Genomic DNA, 21,151 nt, shown 5'->3' with positions numbered 1-21,151 from the left:
TGTACAACAGAGACTAAAGCGATAACAGGGCACGGCTGCAACATGGTATTTAGTGGACACTCACTGCTCCACCTTATCATAGCCTAAGTGAACCTTTTGCTCTGCATGGTCACCTAATGTCATTCTAGTCCAAATATGATCTTTCCCTATCAGTAGACAAATGTTGGAATAATGCTTACCTATTAGCTCAAGTAACTTATTTAGTGGTAGCAATGAATGAATGAATTCAATTAATTTCAAGGCTCCAGCCCTTGATTTAAATGTTTATGCAGGGTTAAGGAGGGACAGTGTTTTCTCAAAAGCAAGTGACTGTTCGAGGAAACATATAGAACAGGATTTAAGAAAATCTTGTAGATTTAAGTGGGCCATGCAATCCATTAATTTATGGAAATGTATGAGTTAAGTGGTGAACTTTCAAATCTGATGCAGTGCAATCCAGCAATTAAGATAAAGCTAAAATCTCTACTTATAATTGAACTATTGACACCCTTAAATACATTGAGAGGGTAAAAATGTATTTGGCGCTGCTTAGTCCTTATAAAATCATGAAGGCTAGTCTTGAAATAAAAAGCCTGCTCTTTAAGAAAAGAATGTTTCTAACGCTTGAGGTAAAACAAGTTAAATGAAGGACCGGGATTGTAAAATGGGATCGCAGCAACATTAGCTCCTTCTGTGGCCAGGGAATTTAGATGCTTAATGACAGGCCAATTGAGTTTTTATTTGAATCAACAACCTGTGAAACAGCAATTCCAGTGTTAAAATGTTTTAAGAGGTGCAGCAAAGCACCTATACATTGAGAACTGTGAGTGCAAAGCTTAAATTATTTAAATATCTTAAGAGGAATTCTAAATAAGATTCTAAATGTTTTTGTGCCACGATAATCTAATAAACGCAAACCTTGTGTTGTTTTTTTAATAACATTTGATATTCATAAGAATATTGTCATGAATATCTTATGATGGAAATTACACTGATATTGATGTTCAGTGCAAAGCTTTTCTGTAACCAGCTAAGTCTTCACTTCAAAAGAACAGCATAAAAAACAGAAAACAACATGGAAAGATTGAAACAGTCAAGGACTGGATGCTATAAGGATCGCTCTAGTTTCCCTCTTGATTCCCTGAGGAAAGGTCGACTCTTCCCAGTAGTGACGTTGACAATCTGCCCTTGCGTGAAAGGTGTCAGGAGTCTCCCTAAAAGTCTTCAGCTAGGACAAATAAAACACAAGGGCTAAAAACCTCCTTGGAAATCTTGGTGATTGTTGATTAGACACAATGGAAATTCTGATTATCAAGGCACCAAAACTACCTTGAATTAAGGTGGAGAAAGAGACAGGTGTAAGATTTTCAGAAGAAGATAATCCAAATAGGACTTCAGATGCAGAAACATAGAGCAAAACTCAGGAACAAAAAGAATTCAAATTGGCTAATGAATACAAGGGCAAAATAAGAGAATAAATACATTGCAAAACACTAATCTTGTGATATTTGGTCCATCTAGGCCAAAACATCACAGGACAAAGACTGGCGCCATCTTTGATTTGGAACGTCTGATAACAGACACAGGGAAGATGACCTTCTTGCAAAGGAATTGATTCAAGGCTAGCCATGCCTTCTTCTTCAATAGAACAATGTCTTCTAGGCACAAGAAGAACAACCCCTACTTTGACATTCATCTTCCTGTCCACTCTATCACACTCTGCCCATCGCCCTCCCAGGCTAGCTCTGAACAGAGCTCACAGAACTTCCCTCGTGCACTGACAAAGCGGCGCAGTAGAAAACACAAAATCTTGCTCTGAGAACAAAGACTGGAGACTCGCTGGCTTCATGAATGCAGAGATCTCCGAACACACCAGTGCCAGTTGTGAGACTTCTATGCATAGGTAACAGAGCGGTCTTAGCATTATCATTAAGCATTAGAATAGCTCACACATGTAGTTGGCAACCGCATGTTGTGAAAAAAAGTTTGTACAACTACCAAACAAGGCCAGGTGCATCTGCAATATAATATTATGTGAACTATTTATACTTTAGATAATTTGATTATATGTTTTTAAATACAGATGGACATGGTATTCTCCATTGCTGCTATGATCATGGTCAATCTCTTCTCAGCACGCCGATAAATAAATTAAAGACGGATCAATGGTAGATTCAGACTCTGGGAGCAAACTACTGAAATTGACTAATGATTACACAAGCTGGTTCCACGGTCACAATAAGTACGATTTACCACAGTAGCAAATACGTATGGCTTAAGAGTATGTGAAAAGGTTGACTTTGGGATTATCACAATGATTTGTTTATCAGGTTCCCCCAGTTGTGGTGAGAGCAGCTCATCTTTGTTTTCACTTTGTATTCGGGTACTGACATTCCTAAATTTATAATAGAAAAGCAAATCTGCAAGTGGCAGAATACATAAAAACCTCCACTGGCTACAGTACTCATACCGATCATGGTACATGTTTATTTGTGTGTCGGTAGAAGTGTGAAGCAACTCTCATGCAACCCCACTTTCAAAATGTATCTCTCTGTGCTGAATCCCCTCACACTGCCAATCATGGTCACACCTTTATGTAATTTGCAGACTGGTATAGTGTATTAGCTATGCTGTGTCCCATGCCAAGCACATGCTTCCATTTACTACTTCTGAATCAGAGAACCACAGGTCAGGCACAAGTGGAAAAAATATATGAACTGTCCCTTTGGACGAAGAGGGTTTGAGTGTTTTCCATGTCTCACCTCTATATGCTTGCGGGAGTGTTGCAGCTCCTCTTGCACCCGCTGCTGCTCCTCCGTAAGTCTGTGATTGGCTTCAGAAAGTTCCTTCAGCCTCATGTTAAGCCGCTCCATCTCCAGGTCCTTCGCAAGAATGGAGTCTTTGGCCTTTTGCAGCTGACTGTTCAGATGCTGGATCTCCATCTGGCTGGCAACCTCCAACTGCTCGTGCCTTTGCTTTCGACTGCTGAGCTGCGATAGATACTTCTGCGACTGTTGCTAAGGTCAAAATACACACACAAAAAGGACCATAAGTGCTTTTCATAAGATTGGCTTTTGTGAACAGCTATGGAGAAATGGTCTGGCTAAGGTATGTGTCAGGCAAAAGCCTGTTATTCTACTCACACTTCTGGTATGGTGACTTTCACGCAACCACAACATACAAACGTATGGGACACTATTAAAAAACTGAACAAGTTACTTACCTTTGGTAACTCTCTTTCTATTGGATACTCTTTCTAACTGCAGATGGCTTCTCTTAAAATGGTCCTCGGGTGCCAGGCTGAATGTGGAGACTTTTTTTCAGCAGTGCTTCTGCTTGCCAATAGATGGTGCTGTGTAGCTCCAGCTTGGCTCTGTACTGCGTCGAAAGTGATAGAGCGGAGCTGCGTATAAGCACTACCCCAGCTTGCTAACATCAGTTTCTTATTTTTCGCATTTCCTACCCTCAAATACAGAGAGTAAAGAAGTGTTAGTACCATTTTGCTAAATAATAACATGGAAACTTTTTAGATGTTAGAAATAGACCACTTCATAGAATAAGGAGATTAACGTGCAGCTATCTTCGAGTCAATGCAGTGGTAATAGCCTAGGCCTTGGTAGAATAGGCAGCCCCCTCCCTGTTTTTTGCAGTACCACATGGCGGAGGTGTTGTCCGTGAACACCTGCACTAGCCTTACCTTGGTGGGAGGACAGAATTACTTTTAATGCCAGCCTTATCACCTGGAGCTCCAGAAGGTTGATGTGGAGTCCGGATTCCGCCAGAGACCAGAGGCCTCTGATCTCCACCTCTCCCAGATGGCCACCCCATCCCAAGAGTGGCGCTTCCGTCGCCACTGTGAGATCTGGTTGGGGGGTCTACAGCTGACCCAAATGCGGTTCGCTAACCACCACTGCAGATCTTTTGCAGTTCCCTCCGAGATCTGGACCATGTCAAAAAGATTTCCCTGATGCTGCGCCCACTGGAACTTCAGGTACATATGCCAGCAGGTATATGTCTCAAGCAGGATGAAGGAGGTCATGAGGCCCAGCAGCCTCACAGAAACAAGGACAGAGGCTGAAACATCGGCTTCCCATAGCCTGAATATACTGGATTCGGCATTCGGGAGAATAAGCCAGAAACAGCACCATGTCTAGAACAGCTCGAATGATGGGGAGTGTCTGAGAGGGAGTCAGGTGTGAATTTGGCACGTTGATAGTGAAACCCAGAAAATACAGGAGGTCTGCCGTTGTCTGGAGGAGGGAGACGACAGCCTGGGGCGAGCCCGCCTTTTTAACAACCAGTCATCAGATAGGGGAAGCCTGGCACCCCTGATCTCTGCAGATGAGCTGCAACCCCCACTATCACCTTGGTGAACACCCAAAGGGCGCTGGTAAGACCAAAAGGGAGTACAGCGCACTGAAAGTGCTTGTGGCCCACTGTGAACTGCAGGTAACGTCTGTGGGCAGGCATGATAGGAATGTGGAAGCATGCGTCCTGCAAGCCCAATGCTAATAGGCCTGGCCCTTTTTGCAGGTTTATCCCCAAATTTTTTGCCTCTTGCCTCCTATTTTTCTGATCCAGTTTGTGATGGCTATAGGACTCTGAGCACCTTACCACTGCTGATCAGTGCTGAAGTGCATATGCTCTCTGTAGAAATTGTGAGTCTGACTGGTTATCTATGATTGCCATATTTGATTTACTGATAAATCCCTAGTATAGAGCACTGAGTGTGCCAGGGCCTGTAAATCACATGCCACTAGTGGTCTTGCAGCACATGAGTAGCCCAGTAAATGTGTCTCAGACTGCCACTGAAGTGTCTGCACGCGCAGTTTCAAACAGCCATGTTGACCTGGCACGTGCACCCACATGCCAGGCCCAAACCTTCCCTTTTCTTACAGTAAGGCACCCCTAAGAGAAACCCAAGGTACCACCACGGGCAGGGTACAGTGTATGTGAAAGGTAGGACATGTGCTGGTGTGTTTTACATGCACTGATAGTGAAATACTGTGTATTTCGTTTTTCACTGTTGAAAGGCTGCCTGTCCCATAGGCCACCATTGGAGCTGCACTGTGAAATGAAGTCTGGGCTCTCTGAATTTAATAACACACCATATAGTAATGGTGGCTTTTGAATTGTGTGTTTGAAAATACCACTTTTAGAAAGTGCAAAAACAACAGTTGATGGACAGAATGCAGAACAATGTCATGCTTTCACCCTAGTACAGAGATCTGGGCCTAAATCCAACGTTTTTTGCTCACCATGCCATTCCAGTTTGAACCCAGCCCTATGCAAATCAGTCTTGACCCTGTGCCTCATGGGAACAGTCCAGCCCGAACTGCCAAGCCAGGTCCTCCTTGGACTGGAAACAAGCATCCTAGGACCGGTTTCAGGGTTTCACCCCTCTTCAGTCAGGATAGCTTGATTCCAGTGGCATGGAGAGCACGGGAACCACGTCTGGTCATACCCGTCCCACTCGGGGTGACAAATGCAAAAACAACAGTTGATGGACAGAATGCAGAACAATGTCATACATTCACCCCAGTACAGAGATCTGGGCCTAAATCCATCTTTTTTTGCTCACCATGCCATTCCAGTTTAAACTCAGCCATATGCAAATCAGTCTTGACCCTGTGCCTCATGGGAACAGTCCAGCCCGAACGGCCAAGCCAGTGAGACATTTATTAGTCTTAACTTGGGTGGAATCAGGAGAAGAGTGTTTAGGCTTTGTGGGGGTCTCTTTTGACATGCTTTTGAGAGTTTGTAGGCGAGGTAGGATGACTGTCCTGAGTAGAAGGCTTTGTGAGATATGCAAGCTGTTGTGAACATACTTCTCTTTTCAACTGGTAGCCAACTGAGTTTTTTTAAGTGTGGAAGAGATGTCGTCGTAATGCTCCTCTCTAGAGAAAAGTCTGCCCACTGAGTTGAGGATCGACTTCATTGGTAGGAGGTTGAGTTTTGGGGTGCTGGTGATTGTTGCGTTGCCATAGTCCAGTTTGGAGAGGACTAAGGATTGTGTTACAGTCTTCAGATCTACAAGAGGGATGAATGGTTTACATTTATTTAAGGTGTTTTAGTGTGTAGAAGGTGTTTTTTGCTGAGGCCTTGATGTGGTCTTTTATGTTCAGGTTCTTGTCAAGAGCAATTCCAAGAGATCTGCCCGAATTCGAGGTGGATAGTTTGCAGTTTAGTGCTGTTAGATTGTCCTGCCAGTTATGGATAGGGAGTGAGCTAGTATTTGGCCGAATGAGAAGCTCAGTTTTGCTAGGGTTGAGCTTTAGGTCATGGTTGGTCAGCCAGGTTTGTATCAGGTAAGGCATGTAATTTAGGATTTGGATGTCTTTAGGTGCCAAGATTTTGATGTAGAGTTGGGTGCCAACAGTGTAAAGATGGTAGGCTGTCTTGGCTTGTTTTAGGATCTCAGCGAGGGGTTCTATGTAGGGATTTAATGAGGAAGGGATAGGATAGAGTCTTGGGGAACTCCTTGTTTGACTAGTGCTGCTGATGATGTGGAATTATTTATTTTGATTAGGTGGGATCTTTCATTCAGGTATGAAGCAAACCATTGTAGGACAGTACTTCTGATGCCAACATGTTGTGAGAGGGTGTTTAGAAGAGAGTTGTGGTTGAGGGTATCAAAGGCCGATGATAAGTCAAGGAGGATTAGGAGGCAGGCGTCGCCAAAATCGCAGGATCTATGTAGATCGTCAGTGATGTTCTGGATTGAGGTCTCTGTACTGCAGCCTTTCCAGAAACCAGATTGGAAGGTGTTCTGTAGATAATATTTTTCAATGTGGTTGTTTAGCTGGGAGAACACACATTCTTCCATAGTTTTGGCAAGGAGCAGGGGGTTGGTTATAGGTCTATAGTTGAGGTCATTGGGGTAGGCGTCTGGCTTTTTAAGGAGGGGTGATTTGGATGAGTTTAAGATAAGCTGGCATGGAGCAGCTGGATAGGGAGAAGTTGATGATTTTGATCCAAGTTTGCGAGATGGTGTGTCTGAGATTTTTGAAAAATAAGGAGAGGAGAGGGTCAGAAAGGTGCGAGGTCGGCTTAAAGCATGATAGTATTTGAGGACTTCCTTTTCAGCTATGGTTTCTGTTAGAAGGGTGCTCTCCGGGGAGTCAGAGGGTGTCGGACTGACCACCCCGAGAGCCACCGTTCCGTAGGGAAGTAGCCGAGCACCGCTGAGAAGCCTCCTGGGCGAGGTCCTTCCCCTATGATCGTACCAGCCAAGCACCCCCACCACCACAAAGGGACACAACAAGGGTATCAATTCTCACAAGTCTTTATCGGTAGTAAAAGGGCAGGTTTCTGTGGCAATATTTACAGGCAGATCGAGGGCTCCCAAAGAGTCTCGGGGTCGTTCAGGGACAGGGTAGCGGGACAGTCTCAGTACCAGCCTGGTACGGGAACACCCTGCGCTCAGCTCTCAATCCTCGAGCTGGGGGTTCCGGGAGCCGGGGCGTCGTCCGCAGGGCTCGGAGGGTTGCCTCGATGAGGTCGAGCCGCGACGAGGTCAGCAGGGCTCCGATGGTTACTTCTGCGAGGTCGAGCCGCGACGAGGTCAGCAGGGATCCGATGGTTACTTCTGCGAGGTCGAGCCGCGACGAGGTCAGCAGGGCTCCGATGGTTATTTCTGCGAGGTCGAGCCGCGACGAGGTCAGCAGGGCTCCGATGGTTCCGTGAGGGTCGTCTTCTCAGCAAGGGGGAGCCGCGACGCAGTCAGCAGGGCTCGAGTTCCAAGTTCCAGGCAATGAGTCTCTCTCCGTAGGGTCAGCCGCGATCCGATCAGCAGGGCTCTCGACTCCAGGATACAACTGCCGTCCTGGTTTTGGGCTGCCCCAGATATAGGTCTGGAGCCCTTTGATGTCCAGACCCTCGCGCCTGGGGAGGTCGGTGGGGCCGGGAGAAGAGCATCCAGACACCCAGCGGGGGGTGGAGCCAGTGCCCAGGGAGGCCGGAGGGCGATCGCAACCAGGCGTCGGGGGACGGCTGGAGGCCCCATCGAAACTCTCCTCCTCCGGAATCTGTGGAGTGGCCACTCGACCCCCTCTGGTCAGGTCTTGGCGCCTTGAGGTCAGGGCTTTGCGGGGACCGAGGCCGGGGGCGGGTCGCGACGCGACGGCTGGAGGGTAGCGGGGTACAATCCAGGGGGACCCCGAAGGGTTCGGGTAGCCCCCGTTTAGTCTGGTAGGAGGATTCGGGACCACGCCACGAGGCCGGGTCCAACAGGCGTCCCCCCCAGCTGAAGGCAGGGAGAGTCACCCATCGTCTTGGGTATTCTCTTCGCCGAGGCGGAAGAAGCGGGACAGGCCGTCGGCGTTGGCGTGGTCGTTGCCGGGCCGATGGTCTACAGTGAAGTCCATCCCCTGCAGAGAGATGGACCATCGCAACAACTACGGGTTCTCGCCTCTCATTTGCATTAACCACCGCAAGGGTCGGTGGTCGGTTTGGACCCGAAAGAGGTAGGGCCGGAGTTTCTTGAGGGCCCCCACCACGGCAAAGGCCTCCCGTTCAATGGTGCTCCATCTCTGCTCCCGGGGCAGCAGGCGCCGGCCGATGAAGGCCACCGGCTGGTCAATCCCCTCAGAGTTCACTTGGGACAAGACAGCCCCGACTCCGTACTCCGAGGCATCCGTCTGTACCACGAACTCTTTGCTGTAGTCGGGGGCTTGTAGCACGGGGGCGGTACACATCGCTGTCTTGAGGGTCTCGAAGGCCGCCTGACAGAGGGGCGTCCAGTGCACCTTCTTTGGTTGCTTCTTTGATGTGAGCTCCGTGAGGGGGCACACAATGCTTCCATAGTTCTGAATGAACCGCCTGTAATAGCCCGTGAGTCCCAGGAAGGCCCTCACAGCGGTTTGGGTGGTTCGGGGCTCCCAGGCCACGATGGCGTCGATCTTTGGCTGGAGGGCAGCCACATGGCCGCTCCCCACTTGATGTCCCAGATAGGTTACGGATCCTTGGCCTATCTGACACTTGCTGGCTTTTACGGTGAGTCCGGCCCTTTGGAGGGCGGTCAGGACCTCCCCGAGGTGCCTTAGGTGCGCGGCCCAGTGGCTGCTGAACACCGCAATATCGTCCAGGAAGGCGGCGCTGAACGCTTCTAGGCCGGACAGTACCTTATTCACCAGTCTTTGGAAGGTCGCCGGGGCATTTTTCATGCCGAAGGGCATCACTCGGAAGTGGCAATGGCCATCGGGGGTGGAGAAAGCGGAACGCTCTTGGGCGCCTGGGGTGAGCCCGATCTGCCAGTATCCGGCGGTGAGGTCAAAGGTGCTAAGGTAGCGGGCTGCTCCTAGGCGGTCGATCAGTTCATCTGCCCGAGGAATGGGATGGGCATCGGTTTTGGTGACGGCATTCAATCCCCGATAGTCCACACAAAACTGGAGCTCCGGGGTGGTGCCGGGGGCGGCAGCTTTCGGTACCAGGACCACAGGGCTGGCCCAGGGACTGTCGGAGGGTTCGATGACCCCCAGGGCCAACATCTTGGCGACCTCGGCTTGGATGCAGGCCCGTACCCGTTCGGGGACCCGGTAGGCTCAGTGTCGCACGGGGGGGCTGTCCACGGTGTCGACGTCGTGGACGCACCAACGGGTGACTCCGGGAGTGAGGGAGAAGAGAGCAGCGAAGTGATGCAGCAGTCCTTGACAATCTTGGCGCTGCTCTGGAGTCAGGGTGGCGGAGAGGAGGACTCCCTCTACGGAGCCGTCCTTTTCTGAGGTTTTCAGGAGGTCGGGCAGGGGCTCGGAGTCGTCTTCGGCCCCATCGTCTGTAGCCATCAGCAGGCTAAGTTCCGTTCGGGCAAAGTGGGGTTTGAGCCTGTTGGCGTGGAGGACCCGGAGGGGGTTCCTGGGGGACTCCAGGTCGACCAGGTAGGTGACGGGGCTCTTCTTCTCGACCACCTTGAAGGTCCCGGTCCACTTGTCTTGGAGGGCACAGGGGTCGACGGGCGACATGACCCAGACCTGCTGTCCTGGCTCGAACTCGATGGAGGAGGCGTTCTGGTCATACCAGCGTTTCATTTCCTCCAGGCTGGCCTCGAGGTTGGCTTCGGCCAGTTCCCTGAATTTCCGGGTTTGGTTTCGCAGGGTCAGGAGGTACCGGTAGACGTCGGGGGGAGCATCTTGGACGGTGGTCTCCCAGCCTTCTTTGACCAGGCTGAGGGGGCCTCGGACAGGGTGTCCGTACAAGAGTTCGAAGGGGCTGAACCCCAGAGACTTTTGCGGGACCTCCCGATAGGCAAACAGGAGGCAGGGCAGCAGGACGTCCCATTTGCGTCTCAGGGGCTCCTCCAGGCCTCTGATCATTCCCTTCAATGTCCGATTAAATCGTTCGACTAGTCCGTTCCCCTGGGGGTGGTACGGGGTGGTGAACTTGTAGGTGACCCCGCATTGTTGCCACAGGGACCTCATATACTTGGAGATAAAGTTTGTGCCCCGGTCGCTCACAACCTCCCGGGGGAAACCTACTCTGGAGGAGATTCCCATCAAGGCCCGTCCCACCACAGGGGCCGTCACTGTTCGGAGAGGGATGGCCTCGGGGTATCGGGTGGCATGATCGACCAGGACGAGGATGAAGCGATGTCCTTGGGAGGTTATGGGGTCCAGGGGCCCCACGATGTCGATCCCCACTCGCTCGAACGGGGTGTTTACTATTGGAAAGGGCTGGAGAGGGGCTTTGACTCTTCCCCCACTCTTCCCGCTGGCTTGGCAGGTCGGGCAGGTTCGGCAATGATTGTCCACGTCCTTCCGCATTCGGGGCCAGTAGAAGTGAGTCACCAGGCGGCTGTATGTTTTGTCTTGTCCCAGGTGCCCGGCGAGGGGCACATCATGCGCCAGATTGAGGAGGAAGTCCTGGAATCGGAGGGGGACCACCAGCACACGGCTGGCCCCCAATTCTGCGGTCTTCTGCTCGCTGTAGAGGAGGTCATTGTCCCAATAGACCCAGTGGGTCCCCGTCTGATCTCCGGCGGCCTGGGCGGCTGCTTGCTGTCGGGTCCCTTCAAGGGAGGGGCAGGTCTTCTGTTCTTGGCGGAACTGCTCCCTTGTGGGGCCACCTTCTTGGCGCCATTGGGCGAGTTCGGGGAGGTCACCGAGCGCGGCGACCTCGTCCGGGGCGAGTTCTGGCGGCCCGGACTCGGCGTTGGCTTCTTCTTCGACGGAGGGAGGTGGTGGCTCGGGCCACTCCGGCTCTTCGGGGGGAGCAGCTACGCTCGGTTGGATGGCCCGGGCGGTCGTGGACCGGGTGGTTGCGCAGGCCCACTCGGGCACTCCCAGCATCCCCAGATGCTCGCGGCGCTCGACGTGGGCCCAGGGGGAACTTTCCAGGTCGTTCCCAAGGAGGCAGTCTACGTGGGAGTCGTCGCGGACGGTCACCTTCAGCATGCCCGACACTCCCCCCCACTCGAAGGGGATCCGGGCCATCTGGCACAAGCTCTCGGTGTTGTCTGCCGACCGGACGGGGCACAGTACATTAGGCATGATCTGTTCGGGGGTCACCAAGTGGCAGCGGACGGCTGTCACGCTGGCTCCGGTGTCGCGGAGGGCTTTGGCCCGGCGTCCATTAATGGTGACCCACTGTTGGTACTTCTGGGTGTTGCTCGGGATGGGAGCCCGGGGCAACATGTCCCGGCTGCCCAGGCATACCAAGGTCATGGCGGCGGGTTCCCACTCGGTTGGCCCGGCGTCGTAGTTCTCTTCCTCTTCTCCCCCTTCCCCCAGGGCAGCGGCCGCCAACTGGCGGGGGGGTGGCCCGGTGGTCCCAGCTCGTCAGTTCACGGGGCAGGTTGGGTCACTGGCATAGTGCCCTGGCTGTTGGCAGTTGTAGCACGTTACCGTCGGTCGAGGTCATGGTCGGGCTAGGGGGGGCCCCTCTTCGGGCGAGGGTCGGGGACGTGCGGTTCGGGGGCGGTCCCCGGGGAGGACTACGGGGCGGCCCTGCTGGGAAGTCTCTGTTCCTGTTCGATCCTCCTCCTCCGCCACGCTGGCGGGGGGGGCCCCGTGGTGTTCCGTTGGTACTCCCCCATCGAGTTCCGAGGGACCCGGGTGTTCACCCATCGATCGGCCTCGGCGGCGAGCTTCCGCGGCTCGGTCAGCTTGCTGTCGAGGAGGTGCTGTCTCAGCTCGATGAAGCAGTTGTTGGAGAGGTGTTCCCATACAATGAGGTCGGACAGCTGTTCGTAGGAGGTGACCTTGCTGCCCTTGATCCAGCCTTCCAGGGCTTTGCTGAAAAAGTCTACGTATTCCACCCAGGAGGTACCGGGGAGCTTCTTGCAGTCCTGGAAGCGCTGGCGGTACATCTCTGAGGTGAGACCATAGTGGGTGAGCAGGGCCTCCTTCATATGGTCATAAGAGGTCATCACTGCGTCTGGGAGCTGTAGCAGGGCGTCTCTGCCTTCGCTGAGGAACCGTCCCCATAGGCCGGCACCCCAATCTTTTCGTTGTACCCGATGGGCGGTCATGGCGACCTCGTAGGCCTTGAACCATTGTTGGATGTCGTCGTTCTTGTAGTACTCTTTGACGACATCCTTGGGGATATGTACTTTTGCCTCGGCCGGCGGGTGGGTGTCCCTGTTTCCGGGGGTGCCGGTCTCCCCATTCTTGGATTTAATTTCAAGTTTTTTAAGGCCCCGCTGATGCTCGAGGGTTAGCCTCCTCTCTTCCAGTTCTCGGTGCCGCTTTTTCTCCTCTATTTCTTCAGCCGCAGTTGTTCTAGGGCCAATTTCTTTTCGGCTAGTAGGAGTTCGCCGTCCAGGCGGAGTCGGGCGAGCTCCAACTCGTGGGTCCTGACCCTCTCCCGTTCTCGTGTCTCTTCCGGGGAGAGGCCGGTCTCCATGCTCGTTCTTCTCCCATCTGCCGGTGCTGCGGTTGGTTGCTGGTGCACGTTTGGCACCGGGTTTTCTTCGGTATGGGGGGAGGCCGCATCAGACTCTACCCAGGCCTTTAGGGCTTTTTGCAGGTCCTCTTTTGTGTTTAATCCGGTGGTCGTGATGCCTTTGTCTTTACAAAACTGTTTTAGCTCCTTATGGGTATATTCCTCCAAACGTTCTTGTTGGAACTCCGCGGTTGGGGTGGTCTCTTGGTTGCTAATGGTCACTCTGTGTCTGGGTAGGTAGTGGGTGAATTACTCGCTGTACGATTTGCGGCGGGCTCGGATCGCACCGCTGGCCACCAATGTTAGAAGGGCGCTCTCCGGGGAGTCAGAGGGTGTCGGACTGACCACCGCGAGAGCCACCGTTCCGTAGGGAAGTAGCCGAGCGCCGCTGAGAAGCCTCCTGGGCGAGGTCCTTCCCCTATGATCGTACCAGCCAAGTACCCCCACCACCACAAAGGGACACAACAAGGGTATCAATTCTCACAAGTCTTTATCGGTAGTAAAAGGGCAGGTTTCTGTGGCAATATTTACAGGCGGATCGAGGGATCCCAAAGAGTCTCGGGGTCGTTCAGGGACGGGGTAGCGGGACAGTCTCAGTACCAGCCTGGTACGGGAACACCCTGCGCTCAGCTCTCAATCCTCGAGCTGGGGGGTTCCGGGAGCCGGGGCGTCGTCCGCAGGGCTCGGAGGGTTGCCTCGATGAGGTCGAGCCGCGACGAGGTCAGCAGGGCTCCGATAGTTACTTCTGCGAGGTCGAGCCGCGACGAGGTCAGCAGGGCTCCGATGGTTACTTCTGCGAGGTCGAGCCGCGACAAGGTCAGCAGGGCTCCGATGGTCCCGTGAGGGTCTTCTTCTCAGCAAGGGGGAGCCGCGACGCAGTCAGCAGGGCTCGAGTTCCAAGTTCCAGGCAATGAGTCTCTCTCCGTAGGGTCAGCCGCGATCCGATCAGCAGGGCTCTCGACTCCAGGATACAACTGCCGTCCTGGTTTTGGGCTGCCCCAGATATAGGTCTGGAGCCCTTTGATGTCCGGACCCTCGCGCCTGGGGAGGTCGGTGGGGCCGGGAGAAGAGCGTCCAGACACCCAGCGGGGGGTGGAGCCAGCGCCCAGGGAGGCCGGAGGGCGATCGCAACCAGGCGTTGGGGGACAGCTGGAGGCCCCATCGAAACTCTCCTCCTCCGGAATCTGTGGAGTGGCCACTCGACCCCCTCCGGTCAGGTCTTGGCGCCTTGAGGTCAGGGCTTCGCGGGGGCGGGTCGCGTCGTGACGGCTGGAGGGTAGCGGGGTACAATCCAGGGGGACCCCGAAGGGTTCGGGTACGTTACGTTAAAATTATTTGTAACGCGCACTATCACCATCGGTTTCTTGGCGCTCATTGACAGGTAACGTGATCCAGGATGAAAGGGTTAGTCATATGCGGATTGAAAAAGCAGGGTTTTTAAAAGTCTGCGGAAACAGTCGTATTTTGGGCAGAGACGGAGTGAGGGTGGCAGGGAGTTCCAGGTAGAGGGGGCCTGGACAGAAAAGCTCAAGCCACCGTGCTTTTTTCTTTTGAATTTGGGGACCTCAAGGAGATTAAATGATGCTGAGCGAAGAACTCTAGAAGGGATGTGAGGGGTCAAGCCCGAAGAGATGAACGCGGGGGCTGCATCCGAGAGGGCCTTGAAGGTAGAACATACCAGTTTGAAAGTGCAACGTTTGGAAATAGGGAGCCAATGCAGACTACGGAGAAGGAGAGTGACGTGCTGATGTTTGGGCTGGCGGAAAATCAGGCGGGCAGCTTGATTCTACACCAGCTGTAGTCGGTGAAGGTGGCATGCAGGAATTCCCGCGTACGACATGTTGGCATAGTCGAGCCTGGAGGTGATGAGTGCAATGACAACTTGGGTCAGGGCTTCTTTGGTGAGAAACCTGCTGATCTTACGGATCCGCCTGAGGTGAAAGAAGCAGGCTGAGGTGACCGCGTTGATTTGCGGTCTCATCGAAAGATCTTCAGAAATGATCACCCCCAGGCTTTTGACTGAGCTCACAGGAGTGGGTGCTGTCCCCAGAGATGTTGGCCAGAAGGTGGAATTCCATGGGTGATTGGGGCCTCCTACCAGGACGAGCTCAGTTTTGGTAGGGTTCAGCTTTAAGTAGCTGTGGTACATCCACTCCGCAATGGTCAGCATGGTGGACTGGAAGTTAAGACGGGAGGAAGGAAGGGAGTCTATGGGAAAAATTAACTGGAGGTCGTCCGCGTAGTTAAAAATTGTGACCGGGGAGTTGCGGAGGGAGGCTAAGAGGGGTTGGAGATACAAATTAAAAAGAAGAGGGGATAGTGCAGAGCCCTGTGGGACGCTGCAGGGAAGGGATGTGTAGGGTGCGGAAAAAGTGAAAAGATGGACGGACTGTGATCGCTGGTGAAGGAAAGATCTGAGCCAGTCAAGGGCCACTCCCTGAATGCCGGCATTGTGGACACGGTCGATCAAGATGGTGTGATCGACCGTGTCGAATGCCGCCGAGAGATCTAATAGGACAAGGGCCTGAGAGGTGTTATTGTCAGCGCCCTTCCTGAGGGTGTCCATGACTGCTACTATGACCGCCTCGGTGGAGTGGAGGGGTCTGAATCCCGCTTGTTGAGGGTCCAAGAAGGAGGATTTCTCTATGAAAGAGCTCAGGCAGCGGGTGACGTAGGTCTCCAGAATCTTTCCTAGGTAGGGGAGGAGGGAAATGGGTCTGTAGTTGCTGAGTATTGTGGGATCTGCGTTGGGTTTCTTTAGGATAGGTAAGACGGCAGCTTGCTTGAAGGAAAGAGGGACCTCCCCAGTAGCAAGAGAGTTGTTAAGTAGTGCTAGGGGGGGGCCTGGACATGCGAGAAAGGCTTCTCTCAGGATCTGCGGGGGGCAGCAATCATTGGGGGATCCCGAACTGACTTTGTGAAGGAGTGAGGCGAATTCTTGTAAAGAGATAGGTGGGAACTCCGACAAGGTACTGGTATTTCTAGGGGGAAGAGGAGGGGGAGTAGGAGATGCCGGGGTCGGGATGTTGTTTTTTATTGTTGTAATTTTTTCTATGAAGTAGGAGTTTAGCGAGTCACAGAGGGTTTGGGTCGGCTGGGGTTGGGGGGTGACCCTATCCGGCAAGGAGAGCTCATTTACAATTGAAAAAATATCTTTCGTTTTGTTGTTTGAGTCCAGGATTCTTTGTGAGAAATATGCCGTCTTAGCTGCCAGGATCGATTGTTTATAAGATTTTAAAGCCTCAGTGTAAACAAGTTTAAGCTGTGGGTAATAGTGGCGATGCCAGCGGCGTTCAGCTTGCCGCAAGGCAAGTTTGTCCGCTTTGAGTTGGTCCGTAAACCATCGTTGTGCGTCGTGGGGGCGCTTAGCTTTGATCTTTTTTAAAGGGGCAACTTTGTCACTAGCCTGACGTATCCATTCATCAAGTTTGTCAACCTGATCCTCTAGTGAGGTCAAAGACGTGGGTGCGGTAGAAGCCAGTGAGTCGTGAAATTCAGGCAGATTGGCTCTTTTCCAGTTGCGAGCCATAAGATTCTTAATACGGGGGGGAGGACACAGAGTGTGCAGATGTAAGTGAAAGAAAATGAAGTAATGGTCAGACCAGGAGTAAGGGAGAACTGAAGGAGGTGAAATGTCGAGGTTAGATGTCCAGACTTGGTCGAGGATATGACCTTTCTGATGGGTGGGGGTGTGGATGTGTTGGGAGAGATTCATGCCTTTTAGAAGGTCTGTGAATTCCACCGACAATTGGCTTTCATGGACATCAGATGGCCAATAATTAAAGTCACCAATCACCACGATGTTAGCGTGGTTGATTGCTAGTTGGGCGATAGAGTCGCTGAAGAGTTTGGGAAAGAGAGGCATATAGTCGGGGGGTCTATATACGAGAACACAAATAAAAGACGACTTAGGGGAGGTAAATTTTAGTGCTAAGTAATCAGTTTTAGGGATAGAAGTCACCGTGATCTCGGAGAATATATGTTCAGAGCGGATGATAGCCGCCACTCCGCCACCAGTCTTCCCCGCGGGCCGGTTGGCGTGCATAATGTAGTATCCCGTAGGGATTGCTGCGAGAATGTCGGGGGCTGAGTCTTCAGTGATCCAGGTTTCTGCTAGGAGAAGGATATCGATGGAGCTCTGATGCAATAGTTGGAAGATTTCGAGCTGATGGCGGATAAGGGAACGGGTATTAAGATAGTAAATCAGTAAAGAGGCGGAGATCTGCGGTAGTGAGGGGGAAGGGTCGTAAAGAGAATCAAGTGCCGAGAAGTCAGATGGAACAAATATGCCACATGCCTGAGCCGCTCTGACAGCACGGGCGGGAATGGGTCCTGAGGATTTAAGTCTCAGGAGATCGGAGGAGGAATAGGAGTAAGATTGGGCATTACGACAGGGCCCTGGTCGGCCGCGGACGGGCGCAGACGGGCTTGACTTGTGCGCGACTTCGGCGCGAAGTCGGCGCTCCCGCTGCGCTCGTCCGCTGCACTTCCTCCATACTGCCATTAAATACTGGGGGGTGAGGGAGCACTAGACCGCTAACCTGCGAAGGTTTCGTGCAGGCCGGAAGTGGTGTCACGAGCAGGAAGTGACGCTCCTCAAGCTGACCATCCGCACAAACGGCACAGAGCCGGGGCGGAACGGGGTCACGAGGGAAAGGAAATGCAAGTAAGTGCAAGAAGTGCAAATTACCAATTTTAAAATGCTTTCTAGGCGTGCTATTAAAATCAGCAGCAAAAATACAGTTTTTAAAAACAGCGTCCACAACAACACACAACCGCAGCCTAGATCGCCGCGTTTGTCAATGGGGCTGGGAGCTGAAAGCGAGGTCTATATACTCTGCAGGCTCGGCAGCACTAGACCGCTAACCTGCGAAGGTTTCGTGCAGGGCGGAAGTGGTGTCACGAGCAGGAAGTGACGCTCCTCAAGCTGACCCTCCGCACAAACGGCACAGAGCCGGGGCGGAACGGGGTCACGAGGGAAAGGAAATGCAAGTAAGTGCAAGAAGTGCAAATTACAATTTTAAAATGCTTTCTAGGCGTGCTATTAAAATCAGCAGCAAAAATACAGTTTTTAAAAACAGCGTCCACAACAACACACAACCGCAGCCTAGATCGCCCCGTTTAGTCTGGTAGGAGGGTTCGGGACCACGCCACGAGGCCGGGTCCAACAGTTTCCAACTTGGACAAGGTTGCATTGTTTTTTTTAGATGTAAGTGATTGGTTCTGGTGTTCTTGTTCTCTGTGGGGGTGGAGTTTGCAGGACTGGGGGACATCTTTCGGAGGGGGTTGGCTTTAGTAAAGAGGAGAGGGGGGTGAGAGGGTTCTGCGAGAGTTCAATGTTTGTTAATTTGTCTGAGAAAAATGTAGCAAACTCTTCACAATGCTTGGAGGAGTTATCTCTAGGATGTTGAGGGATCGAGGAGGTTTGTTGTCTGATGATATTGAAGAGGTCCTTGGGCCCGTTTCTGGACAGGTTCAGCCGGGTATGGAAGAAAGAGGATTTTTCTCTGTAAATGTGTTTTTAGTTTTTTTAAGCTCAGCTCCGGTGAGAGAGAAATGTGCTATTGAGGGTTGTTTTGTCCAGTTCCTTTTAATCAGTCTGAGTTGTCTCTCCTTGTTCAAGTCTGTGTTAAACCAGGATCAGGAGGGAATGCTACTGAATCTTTTGAGTTTTAAGGGGGCGATGGTGTCATGGATTTCAGTAATCTTTGTGTTAAAGTTGGAGGTGAGGTCATCGGTGGTGGCAAGTTCGGGAGGGAGGAGAATTTGAGTGCTGTTAAGGATTGTAGCCCTGATTGCTGGATTTTGTGTATGTTCCTCGCCCAGTGCTTCAGATGGTGGGTTTGGTTGGGCCGCCTGGGCTGGCTGAGGTCGAAGAGAATTAGGTGGTGGTCGGCCCAGTCAAGGGGAACAATGGAGTGGAGGGATATGCCATTGTGGCTGAATAGGATTGCGTCGAGGGTGGAGCCTTTATTGTGAGTTTGTTTTTTGCCGTGTTAAGTGAGACATTGTCTCTGAAGAGACAGGGCCATCAAAGGGCATGTCCGTAGGTGACACTAGGACATCCCTTGAAAAGCCAACAGTCCTCAGCCTGCCGTGGCATTGTAAGGCAACTGTAGATGAAACCGCTCTGTCCAGCGAGTCGTTGGTATACAGTCCATAATGTGCACTTAGCTGCATCTCTCCCATCGCCAACAGCTTGGGAATGTATGGTCCAGGTCTCCCCCAGAATCTCTGGCTGCACCTGCGAAACAGAGTCCCATAGAGTATGGGAGTAACAACGCAAATGTAAGTGGTGTTCACGGTCCGCAGTGCCAGACTGGTGGAAAAACCATCTTCTTCGTTAAGGTGTGCAGCCTCTTGTATTCCCTATCTGTTGGGGCGGGAGGGAATGTGTCAGGATTTACTTGGGAGGTAGAGGCTTGGACCACCAAGCTCTATGGGCTGGGATGACGTGTGAGGAAATTGGGGTCCCCTGGGGCTGTGGTGGTGGTCAATCATCCAGGAGCCCCTGTGCTGGGGTTGAACTAGGTCCCAAGCAGGAAGTCAGTAAGGGCTTCATTAAAAGGGAGAAGCTGTTCTGAGAGGGTCACTGACAGCTGAAGCCTCTCCATCAAGACGTTCAGCTTGACTGCCACTAAAGGTAGGCTAAGGTCAAGGACCTCGGCTGTCCTCCTCACCACCAGTGCAAAGGAGCCTCCCTTCTCTGTAGCCACAGTAGGGGGAGAAAGCATGCTAGTATCTGGATAAGTGTCCAGTTCACTGGCCTCCGCCAAGTCCTCACAACAGTCCATCTGTGAATCTAAGGGCTGGTATTCCTCAGCATTCAGTGACCCCTTCCAATCCTCCCTGAGTCCTAGCCCACAGGAATAGGGATCATGCTCCAGCCTGGAAGGCATGGCTCGAGTTAGTGCCAGAGTCGGCATCGGACGAAGTCCCTCCGGCTCGGTGTTGGAGTAGGGGATCAGAATGGGGATGGCAACGAAGGGTGAAGGTACCACCACCATTGGAATAAGGGCCGGCTATTGGAAACTAAGGGAAGTGCGGAGCTGACCCAGGCGCTGGCTCTGATGCAGAGTCAGGCCTCAAATGCCGATGCTCCCACATTGACTGAGGTAACATTGAACACCTCTTCGACTTCTTACTTTTTTTTCCTTTTGTGGGACTTACCCAAGTGACCCGGCGACTTAGAGTGCCACGAGGAATGTGGAGTCACGACCGATCCCTAAACCCTCCTCTTGAGTAGGATCGAGAGTATTGCTGCGTCGGTTGTCAGGCAGCAAGGAACTTGACTGACTGCTCCCTCAAAGCCTTGGGGTACATTGCTCAGCAATCAGCACAGGCCTGCACATCGTGGTCACATTCCAAGCACCAGAGGAATACAAGGTGCAGGTCTGTCATCAACATCTTTCGATCACAGGTGCCCCAGGGCTTGAAGCTGGTGTTTCTAATGGACATCCCTGCCACACTAAGAGAAGAACTTTTCAGTCAAAAAGTGACTGAAGGGGTAATTCTCTCTGGATCTGCACTAACTGGTGCAGAAAGAAAAGAACTGATGTCAGCGCACCGGGGTGGTGCCTATATAGGCACCGCCCACTTCACATCTGGCCTGGACAATGCCATGCAGAGCCGGTCGACGCCACCTACCAGCGTACAGGGGTACTGCTCATGAAAACATTTCTGGATCCAATCTGACGCCTGGGATAATTCGAAGGTAAGGAATCTGCAACCAGTAGTCTCTATCATATTGGATCATTGAAGATCTCTTGCGTAGGCTTAAGCAGTCCCCTAAACATAGGTTGGCAAGGTGGGTGTGGGAGAGCGTTTCCACCAGGAAGTCCTACTCTTCGGGAATGGTGTGTAGGTCCACCAAGTGAAAGGTGGCTGCCCTGTGGATTACCTCTTGGTAAGAGGTGGTTACGTCAGGAGGGAAGGTTTGTCAGGGTGAATGTTGGTGTCGTCACCTGGAGGGACAACCACATCATCATTGCATGGGTCATAGGAAGCAGCATAAGAAACTAAGGGCCAGATGTACGACCATTTCTGCATGCGCGAACGGGTTTGCGAACCCGTTTGCGCATGCAAAAATTGCATGGGGTATGTACAAACCCTATTTTGCGAGTTGCAATTTTTTGAGACTCGCAAAATAGGGTTTTGCGACTCACTATTAGGAAGGGACGTTCCCTTCCTAGGTTTTGAGACTCACTATTAGGAAGGGACGTTCCCTTCCTAATAGCGAGCGCAACCCTATGTACAAATGTTTTGTGACCGCAATTGCTGTCGCAAAACTCTTGCA

General features: G+C 52.2%; 1 protein-coding gene across 4 annotated transcripts in view; it reads right to left on the bottom strand.

Moving 5' to 3' along the window:
• The window catches only part of CEP63 (centrosomal protein 63), a 395,360-nt gene that overhangs the window by 196,691 nt on the left and 177,518 nt on the right, over window positions 1–21,151 (bottom strand). For all 4 annotated transcript variants that reach the window (XM_085634243.1, XM_085634242.1, XM_085634244.1 and 1 more), the window contains one exon: window positions 2,742–2,996. In XM_085634243.1, coding sequence (XP_085490369.1) covers window positions 2,742–2,996 — 255 coding nt within the window. The remainder of the gene's footprint in view (window positions 1–2,741; window positions 2,997–21,151) is intronic.

Source organism: Triturus cristatus, chromosome 11, assembly GCF_964204655.1.
Source record: "Triturus cristatus chromosome 11, aTriCri1.1, whole genome shotgun sequence".
Taxonomy (NCBI): Eukaryota; Metazoa; Chordata; class Amphibia; order Caudata; family Salamandridae; genus Triturus; species Triturus cristatus.
Note: the sequence above shows the minus strand (reverse complement) of the source record. Positions and strands in the feature narration are given on the sequence as shown.